Raw genomic sequence first — 20,328 nt, forward strand, 5'->3', positions numbered from 1 at the left:
TTTTTTTTAAGAAATAACTTGCTCAACTTAGATTTACATGTATATATTTTGATTCTCAATATATAACTTTTATAAATATGTAGCGGTGTCAGTATCCTATTTTTTTACATAAGCGATGTCGTCGTATCCATATCAATGTCGTGTCGTGGTGTCCGTGTTGGAGTTCGTGTTTCATAGATCAGTACATCTCATGTAGTATTATCATCTTTTATATAGATTTTATATTTATATATCTTGGACACTACGTTATTCAGGTACTACGTAGTTAGGGTCTGTCCAAAGATAAGGCAGCTAAAGTTCTCGGTTTAGGCTTCCAACAAAAAATATTTTATTAAACAAAAAGACCTTGTATACATACAAAAAGATCCCATATAATAAAATGGAAAATGCTAAACAGTGCCCCCGGGGCACTAGGGGACACTAGTTAAGGATACAAATATAGAAGTTTTATCTCGTAAATTGTGCATTTAATGTTTTAATGATGTGAAAAGTTATTCTCTCTCATCATTAATTTTATCATTTGTTTCCTTTTTTAGTATGCTTAACTAGTGCCTCAGGGACACTATTTAGCATGACCCTAATAAAATTTGCTTTAAGACTCACTATTGAAAACTATTAGACCGGCCTTGAGTGTAGTGGGCGTGCATGTGTTCATAATATAGGTCGCCAATAATAATAATAATAATAAATCTAAAAAAACACATTAATGTGGAGTTGAGATCCTCTCTATTTTGTATTTTTTTTCATTCCCTCCACTACTATATAATTTTGGAAATATATATGCAAAAGTGCGACATTAATGTGACAAGTCATTTACGGTGGACCAAAAGAAGATTGCAGAAAATGGATAAACTCTACAAAAGCAAAATCATACCAGAAAACATTATAAAAAAAAAATAAATAAATCATACCAGAAAAAAGTTTACCGAGTAAAAGTTATTGTCTCAAGTCTCAAGAGTTGAAATAGCTATTTAATTACTTAAGAGTTGAAATAGCTACTTAATTACTAACTGTAGTAACTGATGCTGGCACAATTTCCATTTGAATTTTGTTGTCCACACAATATATCATATGTCCACCCAAATGAAGAAAAAGTTCATGAGATATTAATTAAGAACTTAGTAGGTACCATAATGCAGGAAAAGCTTAATCATACATCACATTCTAACATTATAATGCATCTTCTGTTTACATAACAAACCATTCACCATTATGGTTATACACTTATACCAATCTTTACTAAACAAACCTAACATAAAACAAACTATTCATCCTTCATTAGTGCTGAAAGTTGAGTACATTGTTATAGTTATTGAGAAGCAAGGTTAACCGGTATTCCTCATACCAGCAGCGATCCCATTTACAGTGATAAGCAAAGCATCTCTGAGTTTAAGGTTGTCATCATCGCGCCTTAACCTCTTGAGAATCTCCACTTGTAACAGGTTCATTGGATTGAGAAATGGAAGTCTGTTCTCAACCAACCTCCTCAAGCTCCTATTATTCTGCTGAAGTTTCTCATGGCCACTAATCACCAGCACAAACTTTTCAGCTGTCAAGAGCTCGTTCCTTAGCTCGCGGCCGAGTTCTTGCCTCTCCTCTGACACAAGGGCTTCATCATAGTACTTTGCTATAGTAGTGTCTGCTTTCCCTAAAACCATCTCAATAAGGTCTATTGTGCTTTGAAAGAAAGGCCATTCTTTGTACATTGCTTTTAGTTCTTCACTGTGACCTTTCTCACAGGCACCTTTCAAACCTGCTCCGACTCCGAGCCAAGCTGGAAGAACAAATCTAGTTTGAGTCCATGCAAACACCCAGGGAATAGCACGTAGGTGTCCAATTCCTCTCGTGTTCTTCCTCCTTGCAGGACGGCTACCTATGTTGAGGAAGCCGAGTTCTGCTTCAGGCGTGGCTTCGGCGAAGTAGGTAAGGAATTCTGGATTTTCGTAGACTACGTTGCGGTAACACTGGCAACTTATCTCTGAGATTTCTTCCATGAGATTACGCCAATTTTCATCTCGAGGTGGGAGTGGTGGACGAAGAGTTGCAAGTAGTACTGCGGTTGTGTATATTTCAAGTTGTCGAACAGCTATTTGTGGTAACCCAAACTTGGCCTCTACCATTTCTCCCTGCTCGGTAGACCGAAGTGTTCCCTGCGATGCACCATCGGAAAAATAAATTTGTGTTTTCAAATGTTATATTTAGATACTTGAGGACTACATAAATCACTACACTACCAGTCCAAATGTTACTTCCTTACGATCCAAGGAATCAAGTCCTTGAAGTTGAAACCATACAACCACCATCACCTCATACAATTAGTTTCAAGAAGAAAAAATATATTGAAAAAAATAATAACAAAGTTAAATGTATAACCTACCATCACAGACCCGGGTGGTTGAGACTGAATAGCCAGATATGTAGGGCCACCACCTCGGCCAATACTGCCTCCACGGCCATGAAACAGTGTAACTTTAATACCGTAATCATTGCAAGCAGCTACAACATCCTCCTGAGCTTTGTAAAGTTCCCAAGCAGCAGTGAAGCGGCCAGCATCTTTACCAGAATCAGAATATCCAACCATAACCTGCATATACAAATTTATAATAGTATATGAATTTCACATAACAGCCATAACATAACATAAAATCAAATGAATCTCTCATTAAATGCACCTCTTGATGACCATTGTGATTCTTAATGATGTGTTCGCGGTACCAGTCTATTGATAAAAGTTTCCGGATAACTGCACCAGCTCCTCTCAAGTCCTTCACGGTTTCAAATAGAGGGACAACCCGCAACCTATTGTGAGCATATCAAAAGATTCAAATATTTACAGTACATAATAGACAGGTAATTGTTTTATCTAATAGAAACATTGACAACTTCCACTTGAGGTTTTCTACTCACGTTCCACCAGGACATGCTCTTCCCAACTCTCCAATAGCAGCAAGTCGTGCATCCTTCTGAAAAAGCTCTACTGCAAGGACATCACTTGCCTGATAATCAAGCAACAGTTCATATTATCAGTGTGAATACCAACACCAATTCTTTAAGGTAATACTATGTTTTCAATACCAATAATAATTAGACAATAAATTCTATCCAAACACTCTTGACAGATTATAGAGAAGGACTTGAGGGTTGTCAAAACACAGTTTCAATACCATAACTGGAATCAATAATTGATATAAAACAAATTGTACTCATAAGTTAAGAATGGTAGCAATTAGTCTTACACTTGAGGCCATAGAGATCACATAGGCTCCAAGGGAATCACTCCCTAGTTCAGCAGCAATTTTGAATGTATCCAAGACTTCTTTAACATCAGAAGCAACCTAAAAAATTCAAGATACGATACCAATCAGAAATAGCAAGAATCATTGAAATTATCATAAGTAGTTGAGATCTTGATTACGTTGGATCACCACTAGTTCAAAAAAATACAGTTGATTTTTATCTAGCAAGCAGTCAGTCGTCTCAATGTCACGAGACAATTAAGAAAGGAATGAAAAGCATAAGCAACAACAGAAATTGATTCATTCACTCAGGCTACAATATAACTGAACATCAAAAAGCTTTCCCATCGCACAAGATATAAAGCTACCAGCTTGTTAAACATGTGTTGAGTTAAGTATAGTAAAACCTCGAGTGTCTCACCTCCATATTAACAGGAACTAGGGGCCTCTTCCCTTTGAGCTCTCTTGTTAAGAAATCCAGTTTCTTTTCTTCATCCCATTCACTGTAAGTACCCATATCCAAATACATTGTAATCGCATCAAGCGTTTCAGCATGTCTCCCTGATTCCTGTAAAACGACAAGTTTCAGGACATAGCCAATTACACAAACAATGATAAACATGAACATGATATATAATTCGAACCTGGCGCAAGTCAAGCTTCATTAAAACCATTCCAAAGGTAGCAACTCTACGAATGAGATCAGCAAGTCGACCATCAGCTAGCACCCCAGAACCACATGATTGCTGAAGATATGGAGAGTTAAATAGAAATTGTGGAGTGTCGACAAACCCTTCAGGAATAAGAGGGAAACGCGAAAGAGTACCAGAGATTCATAACAAAGAAGTAGAGGTTCCAAAAGCTGGTCAGCTGTTTCATAATAATCCAAAGGATGATAATCACATGCAACATCCTCAAGAAGAAGTTCTAACCGTCTACGGCTTCTCTCAAGCTGAACATAAAAAAATGCATTTATTAGAATGATTATGTTAATCTAAAATTGCTAGTTGCTATCTTAAAATAGAAAGTATGTGATTCTGTATTCAATCGATACTCTAATGATACATATAATTAATATAATAAGTGATAATATCAAGACAGTTTGGCCGAGTGGTCTAAGGCGCCAGATTTAGGCTCTGGTCCGAAAGGGCGTGGGTTCAAATCCCACAGCTGTCACTAAAAAATTCCATAATTTTTTAATTTTTTTTTTTAGTTTTTCATTGTTACACTCATTCGTAGTAAAAATCATTTCCCTTTACTTATTTATATATGTTTTCACATCTAGGCTCAATCAGAAAATTATGCAGTCTGTTATTTCAGTCAATATAATGTGCAAGGGTGTGCAGCCAAAAATGCTAAAGAAACCAATGACATGCATTATAAGTACTCATCACCGGAATAAATCTGAAGCGATACCTTGTCCTTAACATTTCCCAGGACAACTCTATAAGGAGCAATTCCAGGAAGTTGAGGGAGCTGTGGCTCTAAAAGCTTCTGAAAACTGGACTTTCCTGTCTGAGTTTCTGTCAACAATTTCCTCTGAGAAAATGGTTGACTGGAGTTGAAAGAAGGAGAAGTTGGATTGCCATTTCCGACTGTAGTTGAACTCGAAGTTCCACCATCCTATCAATTAAAAAAAAAAGTTATCTAGCATGCTAGGAAAATTCAGAACTGCCACAATCGCGAAATTGATCTACCTTGTGATCAGGTCCCGGAATGTCTAGTCTAGGATGCTGAGATTCACCATTTGCTACATCAAAGAATATAATGAATTAAATATCCCCTCATTCCCTATGCATAACAAAATATTGAAATCATATGTTACGCTCAAATAATTAAGACTTTTAGATGTACCAGCAAAAGAGGGTAAATGAGCTCTAGCTGGAAGTTGTGTTGGAAGTGACTGACTTCTATTCATTGATTGATTCCAACTCTCGCGAGGATTCTCATCTTTAACTTCTGTAAAGGAAGAAGTGAACATCAACTCTTAGAAGTGGAGATAATAGGAGTATCGGACAAAATTTTGATAATATAACAGATCCCATGGCATCACCAAATACTATAGTTAACAACTCAAAGTTAGGCTCTGAAGCGAACATTTATGGTTGCCGCTCATATGATATCTAACAACTCAAAGTAACAAGATTCAACTGACTAATATTGAAGCAATCAAATCTGCACGTGCACAAGGAGTCTATGTTACTTAAGACGAGCAGCGTTTGGTAGTCATATGATAGAAAACAAAGGTGACTGCTAAGTCGATTGGCAATTAGGAGGGATCTCGACAAAAATAAAATTCAACAGACAAACCTTCTAGGATTTCATGTGCTAGTCTTGACAACGTATCACTGCACCGATTCATAGATAGTTCAAATCTAAGGCTATCCACTTCGCGAATATAGAGATCAATTGCCATCCATCTAGATAGAAGTGAAACATCTTTTGTAACCTGAGGAACAAAAAGAAAAAAAATTTAATCCAAAAACAAATTATGCACTTGGTAAATACAGACAGTGTGCACTTGGATGGATGTTAAAAAAGCTTACCTTTGCCGTCACATTTGGATTTCCATCTCTATCACCTCCCATCCAAGTTCCAAACTTTATGGGAGTGCAAGTCAGTGGAAGTGGCTTTCCTGTATGCTGCAAGGGATGATAGATTGTATAAAAAATCTTTTAAAGAAATAAAATACAACCAATTGACCAATTCCTCATGATGACAGACCTTCTTTAAAGCATTGCTGACTCGACGCAAATAATGAGGAACAGCTTTCCAGAGTGACTGCTCCACTATATTCAAACCTGTGAGAAGTAAAAACAAAACAAACAGTTCTTAATCTTGTACGCCAAATTGTTATTATTTTCTTACAAGAGCTGAGATACATAATACTTGATACTCAAGCAACTTACCAGCTCTAGCTTCATCAACTGGAGTGGGCTTTTGGCGCCTAAGCTCATCTGTCTGCCATATTGAAGTTATCTCTCTCACCTACCAAATTAATATGATGCATGAGAATATAAGAAATATTTTCACTTATAGTTAAACAGATAGTCCTCGAGTGAAAATACAGGACAGCAGAAGTACCAGATCTTCAATCAGCATTTCTCTATCTTCAGGGCTAAGATCAGGTCGATCATTATAATCCAGAAGATGCTACATGGTCAGGAGAGAAAGTAGTTAGGCAAATACATATGATATTTGAAATTGAAAACTTCAATCCATTGGAAGTTTTCTAATAGCCAAATGAAGTATAAAACTCACAGCAATCCGAATATGTTTGTACTGTAGCGTACGGCGGTTAATTTGTGTGGGATGAGCTGTAAGAACAATCTCAACCTCCTGAAGCAACAGAAATTAAAATTTCAAATTCAAAATGTAAAACAAACAAGTATAGAACTGCATTACTAACTGAAACACCAGCAATATATTATAGACATTACATTCCAAACTAACAATAAAATCATCAACTAAGGATTCAAAACTTAGCATTCTACAATTTCCAAAAATCCAGGAAGCATTATAGTGATAATAGAAGATCACTTTCTACAATACATCTCAGTCTAAGCAGATAGACATGAAAAGAACAAAAGATGAACCTGCTTGCACACGGTGTTGTAAAGATCATCAGGGGAAACTCCACCCTGCACAAGCTGGTTAAATACATCATCACAAGATTTAGAAATTTGTGCCATATTCCCTCCTTTACGAACCCTGCAAAAACACAATTTATGTAAGGGAGTACCCTAATAATTCAACTTATATTAAGAGAGTTAAATGAATCCTGTTTGGATAAACAGCTTATAGCACAAGCACTTATCACGAAAAGCGCTTATGTATAAGCTCACATAAGCTATTCTTATAGAAAAATATACAATAAAGTCAAATTGTTTCTATGAGTCTGTTTGATCTGAAAAATCCAAGTACTGGACAGACAATTACATAACAAAACAACATAGGACAAAGTTTAATGTATTGAACAAATTTTATTTTGGTATTTTAGACAATTTGCACAAAGGATAAAAAGTTGTCTCGTGGTTTAGTGAGCGACAAGAATTTGAGTTTTTAAAACTCAGGAACAGTTTTAAAATTAAACACAGTATAGCTGAAGTTGTCATGTCCAGACTCTTATGTCTTAGCAGATCAAATGCACCCTATATATGCTAAATACTATTTTTATAGGCTTATATTAGACAACTTATGTAAATAAGTTGAAAAAAAACTTATGAAAATTGTCATATGTTGTTTTCATAAGTTCTCCCAAAGAGTGTCACAAAACATATGGTAGTACATAAGCTCAAACAAGTCCATCCAAACAGTCCCTAGACCCTAAAGTGATGGATTATTACCTATGGTGAGTTTCAGCTATACCCATCATAGTAAGATAATGACTGAAAGCACGAGCAAGAGTAAAAGCTTCTTGAAGTGTCATCTTTGACAACTCTGAAGCCAATTGCTTCTCAAGTAACTCAGCCATGTTCACAATCCCAGCTTGCCTCATATTACAAGCACTCTGCCAAAACAAAAAAGTAACAATTTTTCAAAAAGGGAAAAAAAAACCCATAAAAGTAGAAGCAAAATAAGAAAACCCCATGAAAAGAAAACAAGTGGGGTATGAATAAAAAGAGAAAAAATTGAATCTTTTTCTTAAAAAAAAAAACCTGAGCAAGGACTCGAATTCTTTCAAGTTTGTCAACAAAGGTGGTACCAACTTCACGATGAAGAATGTCATTGAGAAGATTACCAAGTAATCTGCAATCATCATCAAAGCTTTGAAAGGAGATTTCTTCAGCAATATCATCTGTAGTGTCTGTCATTGTGTGAACAAAAGAACAACACTGAACAACCAAGCAAGAACACAAACAAACAACAACACACTGAGAATGAATGAATGAAACGATGATGATATTTTTCGGAGGAGAAAGAGAGAGTGGTGTTATTATCAAGTAAAAAAGTAACACGTGGATAGTGTAGTTTGTATCATTTTCAGGAAAAGTAGTGGTTTTTTCTGTATGTGAATCATCACTCTGTGTTGTATAGGTAGTGTTTAGTCCAACGATTATTTATGACCTCGTAACTATCTATCACACTCCTCATGTGATTCCAAATAGTAACTTTGATTCTATGGATATTCCATTTCTGGGTGATCCATCTAGATACTGTACTTAATTTTAGTGGTTGCTCTTTTTTTACAATATTTTTATCAGGTAAACAATCCATAGTTTAGTATCTAGAGTTTTTTTTGTTTTTAACCGGTCATTGGTCGGACTAATGATGATTGACGATGAATTTAATAGAGAGTATTATTGTTCGATTTCCTACAACTGTGATCGGGAGGAGCTGAAACTATTGATGTTAGAATTGACCTCCGAACCAGATTAGTCGGTCCAATTGGTCGGATACCGGTAGTGAAAACAACAAAAAAAACTTCTTGTTTTTAAGAAAATGAATTCAGTAATCTAGAGTTCGGCCGCGAGGTAAGTAAAATATGATTAAAAAATCTGTTTATTATGAGTCGAATTCAGATTGTCCGAACAATCTTTTTAAAGGATCTCGTTAACTAATTGAGTTCAATTTCTTAGTCTCGAATACAAACACCAATGCCCATCTTTTTTCGGTCTCTTGAGAATGAGACATCCGCATTACATACAAGCAAAAGTTGCTTGTTGATCTCTGCTAAGGACTTGCAGCAATGTAAAGACACTTTCTGCCATGGGCCTATTAACATTCACAACCTGCACAAGAGTTCCACAATCCAATTTTTTGCCAACAGTGTATACTATTGTTACAAGAAAAAAAATAAGTGCTATCCTCAGCACTTGAATCACAGAGTTCACATTCATTAGGACAATTAACACCTCTATCATTATGCCCGCCTTTAATCACGTAGAGCTCTAAATGTTACGTCATACATAACTTGGATTATGACCAATTTGTGACTCTAGAAAGTCTTCATTTGGAAAATATTTAGATTTCAAAAAATTGGAGACTCAATTGCTGCCATAGCATTATATAGGATGGATCGCTGAGGGACAAAGGCTGACTGATTCTTCGAAATACACTTCCCTAGAACTCTCTTAAGCCTGTTAGCGAGGAGTATTTCTGCCACAATTTTATATAAAACATTACACAGTGCAATAGGTCTCCAATCTTTCATCGACGTTTGCGTATCAAATTTCGGAATTAGAGTAATATTAGTTGAATTGATATTAGGAGGAAATACACCTATATTAAGCAAAGTACACCGGGAAACAAAGATTTCTTTGTCCACAAAGATCCCAAAAGTGTTGGTAGAATCACGAATTAAACTCGTTGGGTAGGGGCACTTGTCAGCCTGCATAGAGAAGGTTGTAACTCTCAACTCTTTCAAAGTACTCCTCTGTCCCAAACTGAGTGACACAGTTGACTATTTCACGCATGCCGATGGATAACTTTGATGATTAATATTTGTAATTGTATAATAGTTAAAATTGTAAAAATTTGATATTTTGAAAATGCTCGTCGAAACGAATCTAACAAAATCTTATATGCTAATATTTATTTTTGTTTATTAGTAGAAAAATATAGTCAAAACAATATGTATGAATAATGCACAACAGTCAACTGTGTCACTCAATTTGGGAGGGAGGGAGATATGTCTCACATCTCATTGATATCTCTCAATAACATATCGAACGATTTTTTATAAACTTTCAATCCAACGATAATTTTATAAAAAAAATGATTGTTAAAGCGTTATTAAGCGACATCAAATTAGAAAATATGAAACAAAAGATTTACGATCATGTCTATAAAAAAGTGTGGATTCTTTTTGACAGTCTTAAAAAGTTTGCTAACGAAATAAAGCTAAAAGGTATACAAAAATTGAAATAAAAGACGAAAGTAAATTAAGAAAAAAATTTCTTAAAACAATACTCTGTATTATAATATGTAACAAAAAAAAACGTGATAATATCCTAATTTAGAAAAATCCTAATTATAATTAATACTCCCTCCAATTCACGTTATAGTTTCATTAAAAAACTGATGTATTTATCATAAAAAAAAATAAAAAAAAAAACTGATGTATTTGGTCTATAATATAGACCAAATACATTAACTTTTTTTTACTAAATACATTAATTTTTTAATAAACCTAAAAAATAAATTTTGAGGGAATAATTATTATTGCAATAAATAACTATGCAATTATTGTAATAAAAATATTGATAATCCGATTTGATTTATTTTCTAAAAACTTTTTCCAAAAATAAAATCTTCAATAAACAAAAAAATAATAAAATCTTTTGGATATGGCATTTTATTATTTGAATAATAATGATTACATTCCATTTTCAAGTCCAAAACTATCTATCAAAGCACCGACCAAGTTCTTTGTGGTCTCATCACACTCACTCTTTTACAAACAAAGACACCAAAAGAAAACTTAAAGCAGAGACAATATGGTAATTGGTTGGGCTATTGCTGTGCATGGCGGAGCCGGTGTGGATCCTAATCTCCCACCACAGCGCCAGGAAGAAGCAAAACAACTTCTTACTCATTGTCTCAATGTTGGCATATCTGCTCTCCGTTCCAATAGTTCCGCCGTTGATGTTGTTGAACTTGTTGTACGTTTTCCTTTCATCTCTCTCATTTACCGAACTTATATACAATCGTAGATTTTTTTTTTTTATAATCATGTTATATATACACGAAGTATCCACCTAAATTTATCGGTGTTAGCCTTTTTAAAATTGATCAAAATAATTTTACATGCATGGCTAAAAATAAGGGTTTTTATATTGAGTTTGAGTCATCCTTACAGAAATCGATATGTAAGGTATGTGTCCGTGTCACTCATTGGAACCTGTCCCTCACGAGACTGCGCCTGAGTATAATTGGTGGACGGTCTTATATATTAGGGTTTTATATTGAGTGTAACCTATCTTTTAAATTGAACCTAACCATTTTTACAAAATTAGTTCGTAAGATAAAAATTTATTAATCGAATGTATTTGATGATTTTGGGGTGTCCTTTTTGACAGGTGAGAGAACTAGAAACAAATCCTCTGTTCAATTCTGGGCGTGGATCTGCTTTGACAGCAAAAGGAACAGTTGAAATGGAGGCTAGCATCATGGATGGTACCAAGAGAAGATGTGGTGTTGTATCTGGTGTTAGCACCGTGAAAAATCCGATCTCACTTGCTCGTCTTGTCATGGAAAAGTCCCCTCATTCGTACCTTGGCTTCTCTGGCACAGAAGAATTCGCCAGGGAACAGGTTCCTATTTGTAATTTCCATATATCTTTTTTCTTTCACAATATATCATGTTAACAATTAGATGTATAAATGCATAAATTGTAAAAAAATAAAAATAAAACCGGGTATATTTTATGTGTAAATGCAAGATTAATTCCTCAAGTCTCGTATGACTCAAATTGACGTTAGAGTCTGCTAACTATTTTACAAAGTTATGTAATATAATGAAAAAGTTCAAACAGTAGCATAATCACATAAATTAAACACTATCATGTGCACATTATTTTAATTAAACATGAATGGCTAATATGTTTAACACTCAACATGAAGATTAATGGTTGTGTTTGCTAGGGTGTGGAGATTGAGGAAAATGAATACTTCATCACTCCTGATAATGTTGGTATGCTGAAACTTGCAAAGGAATCAAATACGATCATGGTACGATTTTTACATCGATACAACACAATTTTAAGTGTTTTTTATTATTGTAATTTAAATACTGATTAAGTTATTTTAATTAACGAATGTGTTTGATGGATGGAGGTGCGCAGTTTGATTATCGAATTCCAACGGCTGAAAATGAAAAGAGTCCATTGAAAGTGAATGGTCTACCAATGAGCGCTTATGCTCCGGAGACTGTTGGATGTGTGGTGGTAGACAGTGAAGGAAGGTGTGCTGCTGCCACATCAACCGGGGGACTAATGAACAAAATGAGTGGTCGAATTGGTGACTCGCCAATTAATCATAGGCGCGGGAACATATGCATGTGAAGTGTGTGGAGTTTCTTGCACCGGAGAAGGGGAAGCTATCATTAGTGGCACTCTTGCGCGTGAGGTGGCAGCAGTTATGGAGTACAAAGGTTTTGGCCTTCAAGAGGCCGTGGATTTCGTTATCAAACATCGTCTTGATGAAGGGCAGGCTGGTCTTATTGCCGTGTCTAGCAAGGGTGAAGTGGCTTATGGTTATAATTGTAATGGGATGTTTAGGGGTGTTGCTACTCAGGATGGGCTCAAGGAGGTGGGAATTTGGAAATAATAAATACCTATAAAAATTATTAAGTTTTTTTTTTTGAATAAAAAGTATTTGTTACTCTTTTTTTTTTTTTTTGAGAAACAAATTATTAGGAATTTGGTACTCCTTTTTTTAATGGGGTTTCTAGTTTATAGGCTTAATCTGGGTTAATTAGTAGTAGCCATTACTCATTTTTTGACTAATAGTAGTAGTAGATTAGTCATTTGGGTTTTAGTAGGAAACTTTTATTTTATTTCCTACTTTTTGAAGTTGCTACTTTTGTATTTTCAGCGACATAATTTTATATGAATAATATCATATGATTTGAGTATTTTATCTTTGGTACTATACTTGTTTGTAGCCCCTGTGAGTATATTACATAATGTTATCCATCGTTCATATGAATAAGGGTGTTGCTGATGAGTGTCTCTGGGGCACTCTTTAAGCATTCTATTTTTAAAAAAAAAAATTATTCAAAAAGTTAAACACTACAATTTTCAATGTGTTGACTTTACGCATTCTAATAAAAATTCTATAAAAAAACTTACTATTTAAGAGCTTAAAGAGTGTCTCGGGGGCACTATTTAGCATTTACCTTAATTTGTATAATATAACTTTGCCATTAAAAAAAGTTATTGTTCCACATGAGGAAACATGAGGGATTCTTGCTGCTGTGGAGAAAATTCATTCCCTTTCTAGTTTTGGTTTGAACAATAAATTAGAATTAATTTATCATAAATTTTCTTACACTTTTATACCTTCCTCATTAGTCTCTCAATTATATGCACACTTTGTTAGATATCTGATGGATGATATAATAAAAAAAATTGTGAAATAAAGATAAAAAAAAAAATACTAATGCTCTTCTAGATCAAATAACCTTGCCTACTGATGAACTACAGAACTATCATATGCTAATGCTCCATGTAATCAATCTCAGAAATCTTCTTTACAAAGTTCCAGTCATGAAATTATTAAAATACACTTTCCGTTACTGAAGTAGCGAATTGAGTTCACTACTTAGCTAGCTGATCCCCCTACATATAATTTTTTTTTAAAGATTTTGCACCGCCCGCTACTTAAATAGCGGATGGTCTAAAATCTTGAAAATTTCATGTTAGAATGTGTTTTTGTTAAATTTCTCATTTTTATAACATCTGTTACTTAAGTAGCGAAATCATAAAAATAAAAACAAGAAAGACTCGTGAAAAATCCATAAGGCGCCGTAAGAAATTCTTTTAAAGAGGATAGGAGAGCTGCAGTGACCATAAGAGCAGGCTGGGCCCAATGTCTTAGGGAGCCCAAAAGGATCATTTGTGTTTAAAATGGTATGGTCCAATTTACAATATTACCCCACTTGAAGCACCTATCTATGTAGAGATTTTCTTTTACAATCTTTTCTCGCCCGCTCTACGAGTTTTTATTTTTATCCTTTCTCTACTTAAATAGCAGACGTTATAGAAATGAGAAATTTGTGGAAAAATACATACATGAAAATTTGAGATTTATAATGTTTTCTATTTAAGTAGCGGATGTTATAAAATGTGAAATTTGAGGGAAAAAACACCCCCCCTAACATGAAAAATTCTCGTTTTTATAATGTCTGCTACTTAAGTAGTTTTTTATGTCCGTTATAAAAATAAGAATTTTCAGAAAAACACCCTTCTAACATGAAGTTTTCAAGATTTTAAACGTAAAATTCACTACTTAAATAGCGGACAAAAGTATTTTGGTAATTTTATAAAATGCGCGAAAAAAGAGATAGAATGACAAAAGTAAATCTCATCTGGTTATCTTTAAACTACTAGTCTTAACAGGATTTGAGATTTTCTCCTTTCTTTCCTTTAACTCTTTTTGGAAACTATCTAAATTTATCTCATCTTTGTCATAGAAATACTTCTAAAATTAAGACTTGATATATTTATTCAGAACAAAAAAGCACTCTTATATATGTTATGGCAACTCTTTGTTGGACCACTTTAACAATGATCTTTTGAAATAATTTATAGCCACCTAATCCCACAAAAAGTCGTAGTGTATGTTTGGTTTCAATTCTGGAGTAGCCAGAATTGATTCTGGACATGTAGAATGGATTCTGACTTGTTTGGTTCCTCAAAAGTAGAATTGATTCTGCCTCCAGAATGGATTCTACTTGAAGCTAGAAATTGTAGCTTCTCATTCTAGAATTGATTTTTACACTCAAATTATTTGTTCAACTCACTTTTGTATGAATATATCCAAACATAAATCAATTCTATCAAACTCAATTCTATTAAAATCAATTATGTCAAACTCAATTCTGTCAAAATCAATTTTGTTCACCGCAAAACCAAACACATAACATGCTAAATAACGAATCTTCATTTTCACATGTCTAAGATAAAAACAACAACAATTCTTTTAACCTGGTTATGTCCAATAATTTTGATAATATATGCATGACATAGTTGACTTTTATTTAATTGTATCATAGCAAAAAAATTAATCTACAATGAAGATGAAGTTAGAACTTATGATGTCTAACATACTAATCAAATCTCTTACTACTGCATCAAACTTAATAGCTTTGTATCATAATAATTTTAACAAAATTAAGAGAGTTTGATCTTTCACGATCAATCTTATTGTTTTTAATGAATATTTGAATTGACGGTTAATTTAACAAAATTATATAAACATTGTTATTTTCTTGAAAATCTAAAAAATAATTTTTGCTAAAATTACAGTAATTGGTAATCGTAAAATATAATGTTTTTCTTTTGTTGCTAAAATATAATGTTATTATATATTAATCAAACTTTTCAATGATGACCGTACAAATAGGTCTTAAACAGTGACCTGAGTAGTTGAAAACGTATATTGTCAAGCATTGACGAATGATACATTGTTTTGCAATATTTGCATGCTGTCTATATGCACTTAAAGTCATAGCACAAATTTTGCAAACATTATCTTTTAGCTTAAGATATGCTATAATATACCATTGTGCTACACGGCTACACCTAATGAAGTCAAGGGTATATTTGCCTGAAAATAGATTGTGTCCTTTTTATTTTTATTTCATCAAATTTAATGACTTCTGTTGCAAAGAAGATTTTTTTTTTTTTTTTTTTTTTTTTTTTTTTTTTTTTTTAAAAGTTGATGGTTTATAAGTACCACCAACTTATTTACAAAGAAAATACTACAATTGCTGCTGCCAAGGATCGAACCCCTGACCAACAGCCTACACCCGCTCAGTCAGCAAGTGCCAACTGAGCTACCCCACCCACCCCAACTGTTGCAAAGAAGATAAAATAAGCCAAAATGGAAAACCTGCGTTGTCTCTGTACGTGTTAAATGAATTTTTAATTTTTTTTTTTAAAACGGTCAATGAATTTGGTTAAAGTTAAGTCCATTTGGATTTTGATGTAAACATTTTTTTATCTAGTACTTAGAAATTTCACCTTAAAGGTAAATAAGTAGGTCGAGATTCAAGTCTTAACTCCTGCATAATATATGTGATGTCCCTTAGTCCCTGTCAACTGAGTTATGTTCATGGACTTTTTTTTTTATCTTGGTTGAGGATAAAATCATTCTAATACAGATAAAATCATTTTTAACACTCACAAAATGAATCTAAACACAAATCACTTTATCAACTCTATATAATTTAATTATTTTCGTTTTGGCATGGTTAAGGAGGAATTTGGATTCCCTAATTCCCGTTGGATAAGTTTCCAAATTCAAGCACTCGGCTGATGTAGTTGTTGGATCGAGATCAAACAAATGTAAAAAATCTGCATTTTAATTTCAATGCAACAGTCACCGTTGTGGTTGAATGCATAAAGGCAGAAAACCTACAATCTAGATAATCCAAATTTGTACTTTTAATTGTAAGAAAGTAACAAATCTTTTGTAATGAAAGGCATATTAACCACTTCTTTAAAAAAATTACTGTATTTAGAGGTTTAGGAAGAAATATTCCATGCAATATTTAATTCAACTTATTTTTCATTAATAAATGCAGCTAGTAGGGACCTAAGTTTCCCTTAGCATATATAGTAGTCACGGTGACAAGTTTGAAATTTGATTATTTTTTAGAATAAACTTTGTGCTACTGTTAAGAGTATGAACTTTAATCTAATAATTCCCTTGCTTTGAGGGATTTACATTGACATACAATTTCAATAACTTATTCTAATAATTCCCCTACTTTGAGGGATTTACATCATTGAAATTGATATATAATTCCAAGCAAGTTGGCAATAATGAATATGCAAGAAGCAGCCTCAAAATAAATTTATTTATTTTATTTAATATGGACCCAACATTAAGATTTCAGCCATAGCCATAGCTTGTCTCATTGGACTAATTCCAAGTGTGACAACAACATACATAGTTTTGAAGAAAACAAAAAGCTTTCATTGAATGAAAGATTCTCAAATCACAAAGTGAGGTAACTACTTAGAAGACTTTGTGATTGTGATTGAGCACTCTATTATTGCCTTTTTATGCTATAATTCTAAGATATGATCCAAAAAATTACTTTTTTATTTGTGTAAACTCACCTACAAGTCAATGTTACATCACAATAGACATAAGAGTGGAAAAATAAGTGAGGGGCATGCTCAATTTGAATGAAAAATTGACATTTGATGTTTGTGATATACTAGTGGTAGAGTTTTCTTTTTCTTTTTCGATAAGTAGATCTTTATTAAAGAAAGATCCGGACTCAACATCAAAGTAAAGACACCCTATCACCTTTTATGAAGGGTTGCAAATGACCTCACAATCACTAGTGGTAGAGTATGATTAACGAAATAGTAAACAAATTGAGATTGTAGAGAAACCATTTGGATTAATTGATCATAATCAAATTCAAAATGCAAAAAATCAACAACTAGACAAACTAATCATAGATAATAAGATACTAATAGAACTCTCTCATAAAGAAAAATGCAATAAATATCTTATTAATTAATATATGATTTTATGTACAATATATAAAATAGAAGTAATCATAGAGCCAAAAAAATTCAGACCCTTTTTGGAGATTTAAAGGATCTAAATCTCCTTAGACGTTGGTATCATCAAATTGCATACATTGAAAACCCAAAAAATTGATGAAAAGGGTGAAAAATATATGAAGAACCTAAATTAAAAATGCAAAAAGATCATACATTATTCAACTCAATTATGAGGTGTTGAATCCACCTCTGAGTTATGCCGCATCGAAGGACCTGAAGGCGGTACCCGCCTTCCTTTCGGGAAGAAGTTGAAAACCAAATCAGGGTGCTTTCGCCTTAGATGTTCCGTGTTATTATTCATCTTCAGCGTCATAGTTGTAATTCCTAGTCTGGTAGAAGTGCAAGAACCAACAAAAAGCAAGTAAACAAAGAGAAGAGTAAGAGAAAATGGTTTAGTTGAAAGATGCATTGATTTAGAATATTGAGAATTGGCCATAGGGAAAGAATAAGGATATGTTTGATTGTTATATGTAGGAAAAGGTTTAAGGGAGATGTTGGAGTTTTTACTTTTCTTTTTTCTTTTTGAGGAAAATTTCTCAATTTGAAGAAACTAAGAAACTAAGGAAGATGTTGGTTTCATATCATATGTGATTTTTTGCATGGAAAATAATGAATAAATGTAAGGCCATTGAAATTTAAAGAAGAAAATTGAGGTACACGCAAAAGAGACTATTGAAATTTCAATGTCAACGTTTGAAAATTAAAATTAAAATTCAATTTAAAAAATATTTAATATTATTGGAGTAGAAGTATTTTTTTCACTACTAGTATCCGGCCACCGGACCGACTAATCTGGTTTGGGGGTCAGTTTGACATCAAGTGATTTCAGCTCTCTTTCGATTGCAGTTGCGGGGATTGAACTGTGATCCTCTCAATTAAGTTCAATGTCAATTACCACTAAACCAACTAACTATTAGGTTGAATAGAAGTATTTAATGATGGCTATGCTTGGACTTGGGACACCAAATTTATTAGCTTTAGGAGAATATAAAAATGTCTTATTCATTGTTCAATGAGAATGATTTTCACAATAAAACTTGCCAAAGCAAAGCGTGTGATTGTGAAACATTGAAATTTGGAAAGTTGAGCACATGTTTGAGAGCCTAACAAATCGATAAAGGTTGTCACCGTCACTATATGGTGAAGGATAGTTTTCACTTTTACTTCTATTTATAAACCGATTTGGGAAATTAATGGCGTCTATAATTAGAACAATAACTTAAGCACATGGTGTGTATGAAATATGCAGCTTGGTGGGCTTTAATTTCCTAAGAAAACTTTTTAAAGAAATAGTAAAGTTAACATAGTTTTTTTACTACAAAAATATATTCATTAAGTTAAAATTGGTAGTGTTCTGGATATATCAAAATAGTCCTACATCGCTTAATAATTGAGGTTAAGGGTACGTAGTTTATATACAACACACACATTTCAAACCACGGATGCGCCTTTTCTACAAAGGACAAAATTGTGATGGGTTAATCCCAAAACAGACAATCTCTCAAAGATGCGGACTTGAGGTTGGAATAGGTAGTATATACACCTAAAACAAGATAAATGCAAAGAAATGAATTTGAGAATAACCAAAACATTTAAAATTAAAGGGGTCAAAATATCAATGTCTTTTGGACGGATCTGTTAACATTAAAGTTATTGGTTAAATCTGTTATAAATCGAATATGATCCGTCAAACTGAACCTAACAACAACGTAGAAAAGTCAAACAATACCGCATCAAGATGGTTGACAATACAATGTCACTCAAACACAAAATCATGGAAAACACGAAATAAAAATGAGACCTATGTGGATACCACAAATAAATTAAGATAAAAATGAAGCACATGGGTGAATCCATGCTAAAGAAAAATGACCCAACATAAAAACTCCATAAATATTTCGTGTGTATCAAAAATAGAATAATATGGGGATAAGCTCAAACTCGAATGAGAGTTTAAAAAAAATACTATAGAGAGAGTCTTAAAAAGTGATGTACTAATTTATTTATTTTAAAAAAGGTGAAAGCAAATAGAATGCAATAAAATAAGTTGTTTTCTTCCATTATTCTTTGTACACATATACAAACACTGCTGAAACCTTGATAATGTACAAGAAGTGTAGAATTTAAGCACGGCAAGCATTGTAGAAAAATGAGAGTGAGATTATGATTAATCGGTTTTCATGCAATAATTTGAGTCATCGTACATGAGATAATGTTGAGATCTTGATGACCATTTTGAGGAGAAAAAGATATTTGCCAATACCATTTTGACAATTTTTCTTTTTACGCATTTGACAACTTTTGTTAGAACAAGTAATTAATTAAAGCAAGTTCATTGATAAAATTATTATTATTATTTTGACAAATAAATAAATTAATTAAAGCCGATTTATTAATTCTTTCTAAAGAGATAAGAATTTTTCTCCTTTGTATTCGTGATATTATTATGAATGAAATGAAGTAGATACTTTACATTCAAAAAAAAAATAAAATTTGTATACCGATATATTCGAGATTAGTCGCCGCTAAACAACATTAAAAACTTCATAGTTATAGCATAATAAAAAAATGTCTACACCTTCTGGTCTAGAGTGTGTGTAGAGAAACCAATGTCACTTCTACATTTTTTATGCAATGAAGGACATTTTTTGCAGATCACCATAGAACAACATAAGTGTATTAAGTCATATTGCATTATTGTTGAGAAACCAATTCACAATTACATTTGTCCAGTTGCCAGCTCTATTCAAGATTAATTGTGCAATTTTTGTTTTTATATAGTATATACTCATGACATCATTTTCATGGTGTTTATTTGGAAAGCGAAAATATGGTTGGTAT

The 20,328-nt window shown here is 33.2% G+C and overlaps 1 protein-coding gene, 1 non-coding gene and 1 pseudogene across 2 annotated transcripts; 2 read left to right on the forward strand and 1 right to left on the reverse strand.

The window, feature by feature from the left end:
* Nucleotides 1-1,134: 1,134 nt before the first annotated feature.
* Nucleotides 1,135-8,435, reverse strand: LOC123920091 (phosphoenolpyruvate carboxylase 4-like). The gene is made up of 20 exons (XM_045972224.1): nucleotides 7,895-8,435; nucleotides 7,583-7,746; nucleotides 6,833-6,947; nucleotides 6,498-6,575; nucleotides 6,321-6,389; nucleotides 6,146-6,224; nucleotides 5,961-6,037; nucleotides 5,783-5,878; nucleotides 5,547-5,685; nucleotides 5,091-5,195; nucleotides 4,934-4,986; nucleotides 4,653-4,859; nucleotides 4,063-4,188; nucleotides 3,881-3,982; nucleotides 3,658-3,804; nucleotides 3,237-3,335; nucleotides 2,908-2,996; nucleotides 2,673-2,799; nucleotides 2,378-2,584; nucleotides 1,135-2,150 (listed from the first exon to the last, which is right to left on the reverse strand). Exons 1-20 carry the CDS (start codon nucleotides 8,048-8,050, stop codon nucleotides 1,326-1,328), a joined length of 3,060 nt encoding a protein of 1,019 aa, XP_045828180.1. The 5' UTR covers nucleotides 8,051-8,435; the 3' UTR covers nucleotides 1,135-1,325.
* Nucleotides 4,333-4,412, forward strand: TRNAL-UAG. The gene has a single exon. It is a non-coding gene; the product is annotated as a tRNA-Leu (tRNA).
* A 2,240-nt stretch (nucleotides 8,436-10,675) lies between the features above and the next one.
* On the forward strand, nucleotides 10,676-12,772 carry LOC123887966 (annotated as a pseudogene).
* Nucleotides 12,773-20,328: the final 7,556 nt, after the last annotated feature.

Source organism: Trifolium pratense, linkage group LG1 (assembly GCF_020283565.1).
Source record: "Trifolium pratense cultivar HEN17-A07 linkage group LG1, ARS_RC_1.1, whole genome shotgun sequence".
In the NCBI taxonomy this organism is placed as follows: Eukaryota; Viridiplantae; Streptophyta; class Magnoliopsida; order Fabales; family Fabaceae; genus Trifolium; species Trifolium pratense.

Excerpts from the sequence above, each read along its gene's own strand:
- LOC123920091 (XM_045972224.1), bottom strand. The coding sequence starts at position 8,050 with ATGACAGACACTACAGATGATATTGCTGAAGAAATCTCCTTTCAAAGC. Across the intron at positions 4,189-4,652 it reads TGGGAAATGTTAAGGACAAG|CTTGAGAGAAGCCGTAGACG; the intron begins GTATCGCTTCAG and ends TTTTATGTTCAG. Across the intron at positions 2,151-2,377 it reads AACCACCCGGGTCTGTGATG|GGAACACTTCGGTCTACCGA; the intron begins GTAGGTTATACA and ends GGTGCATCGCAG.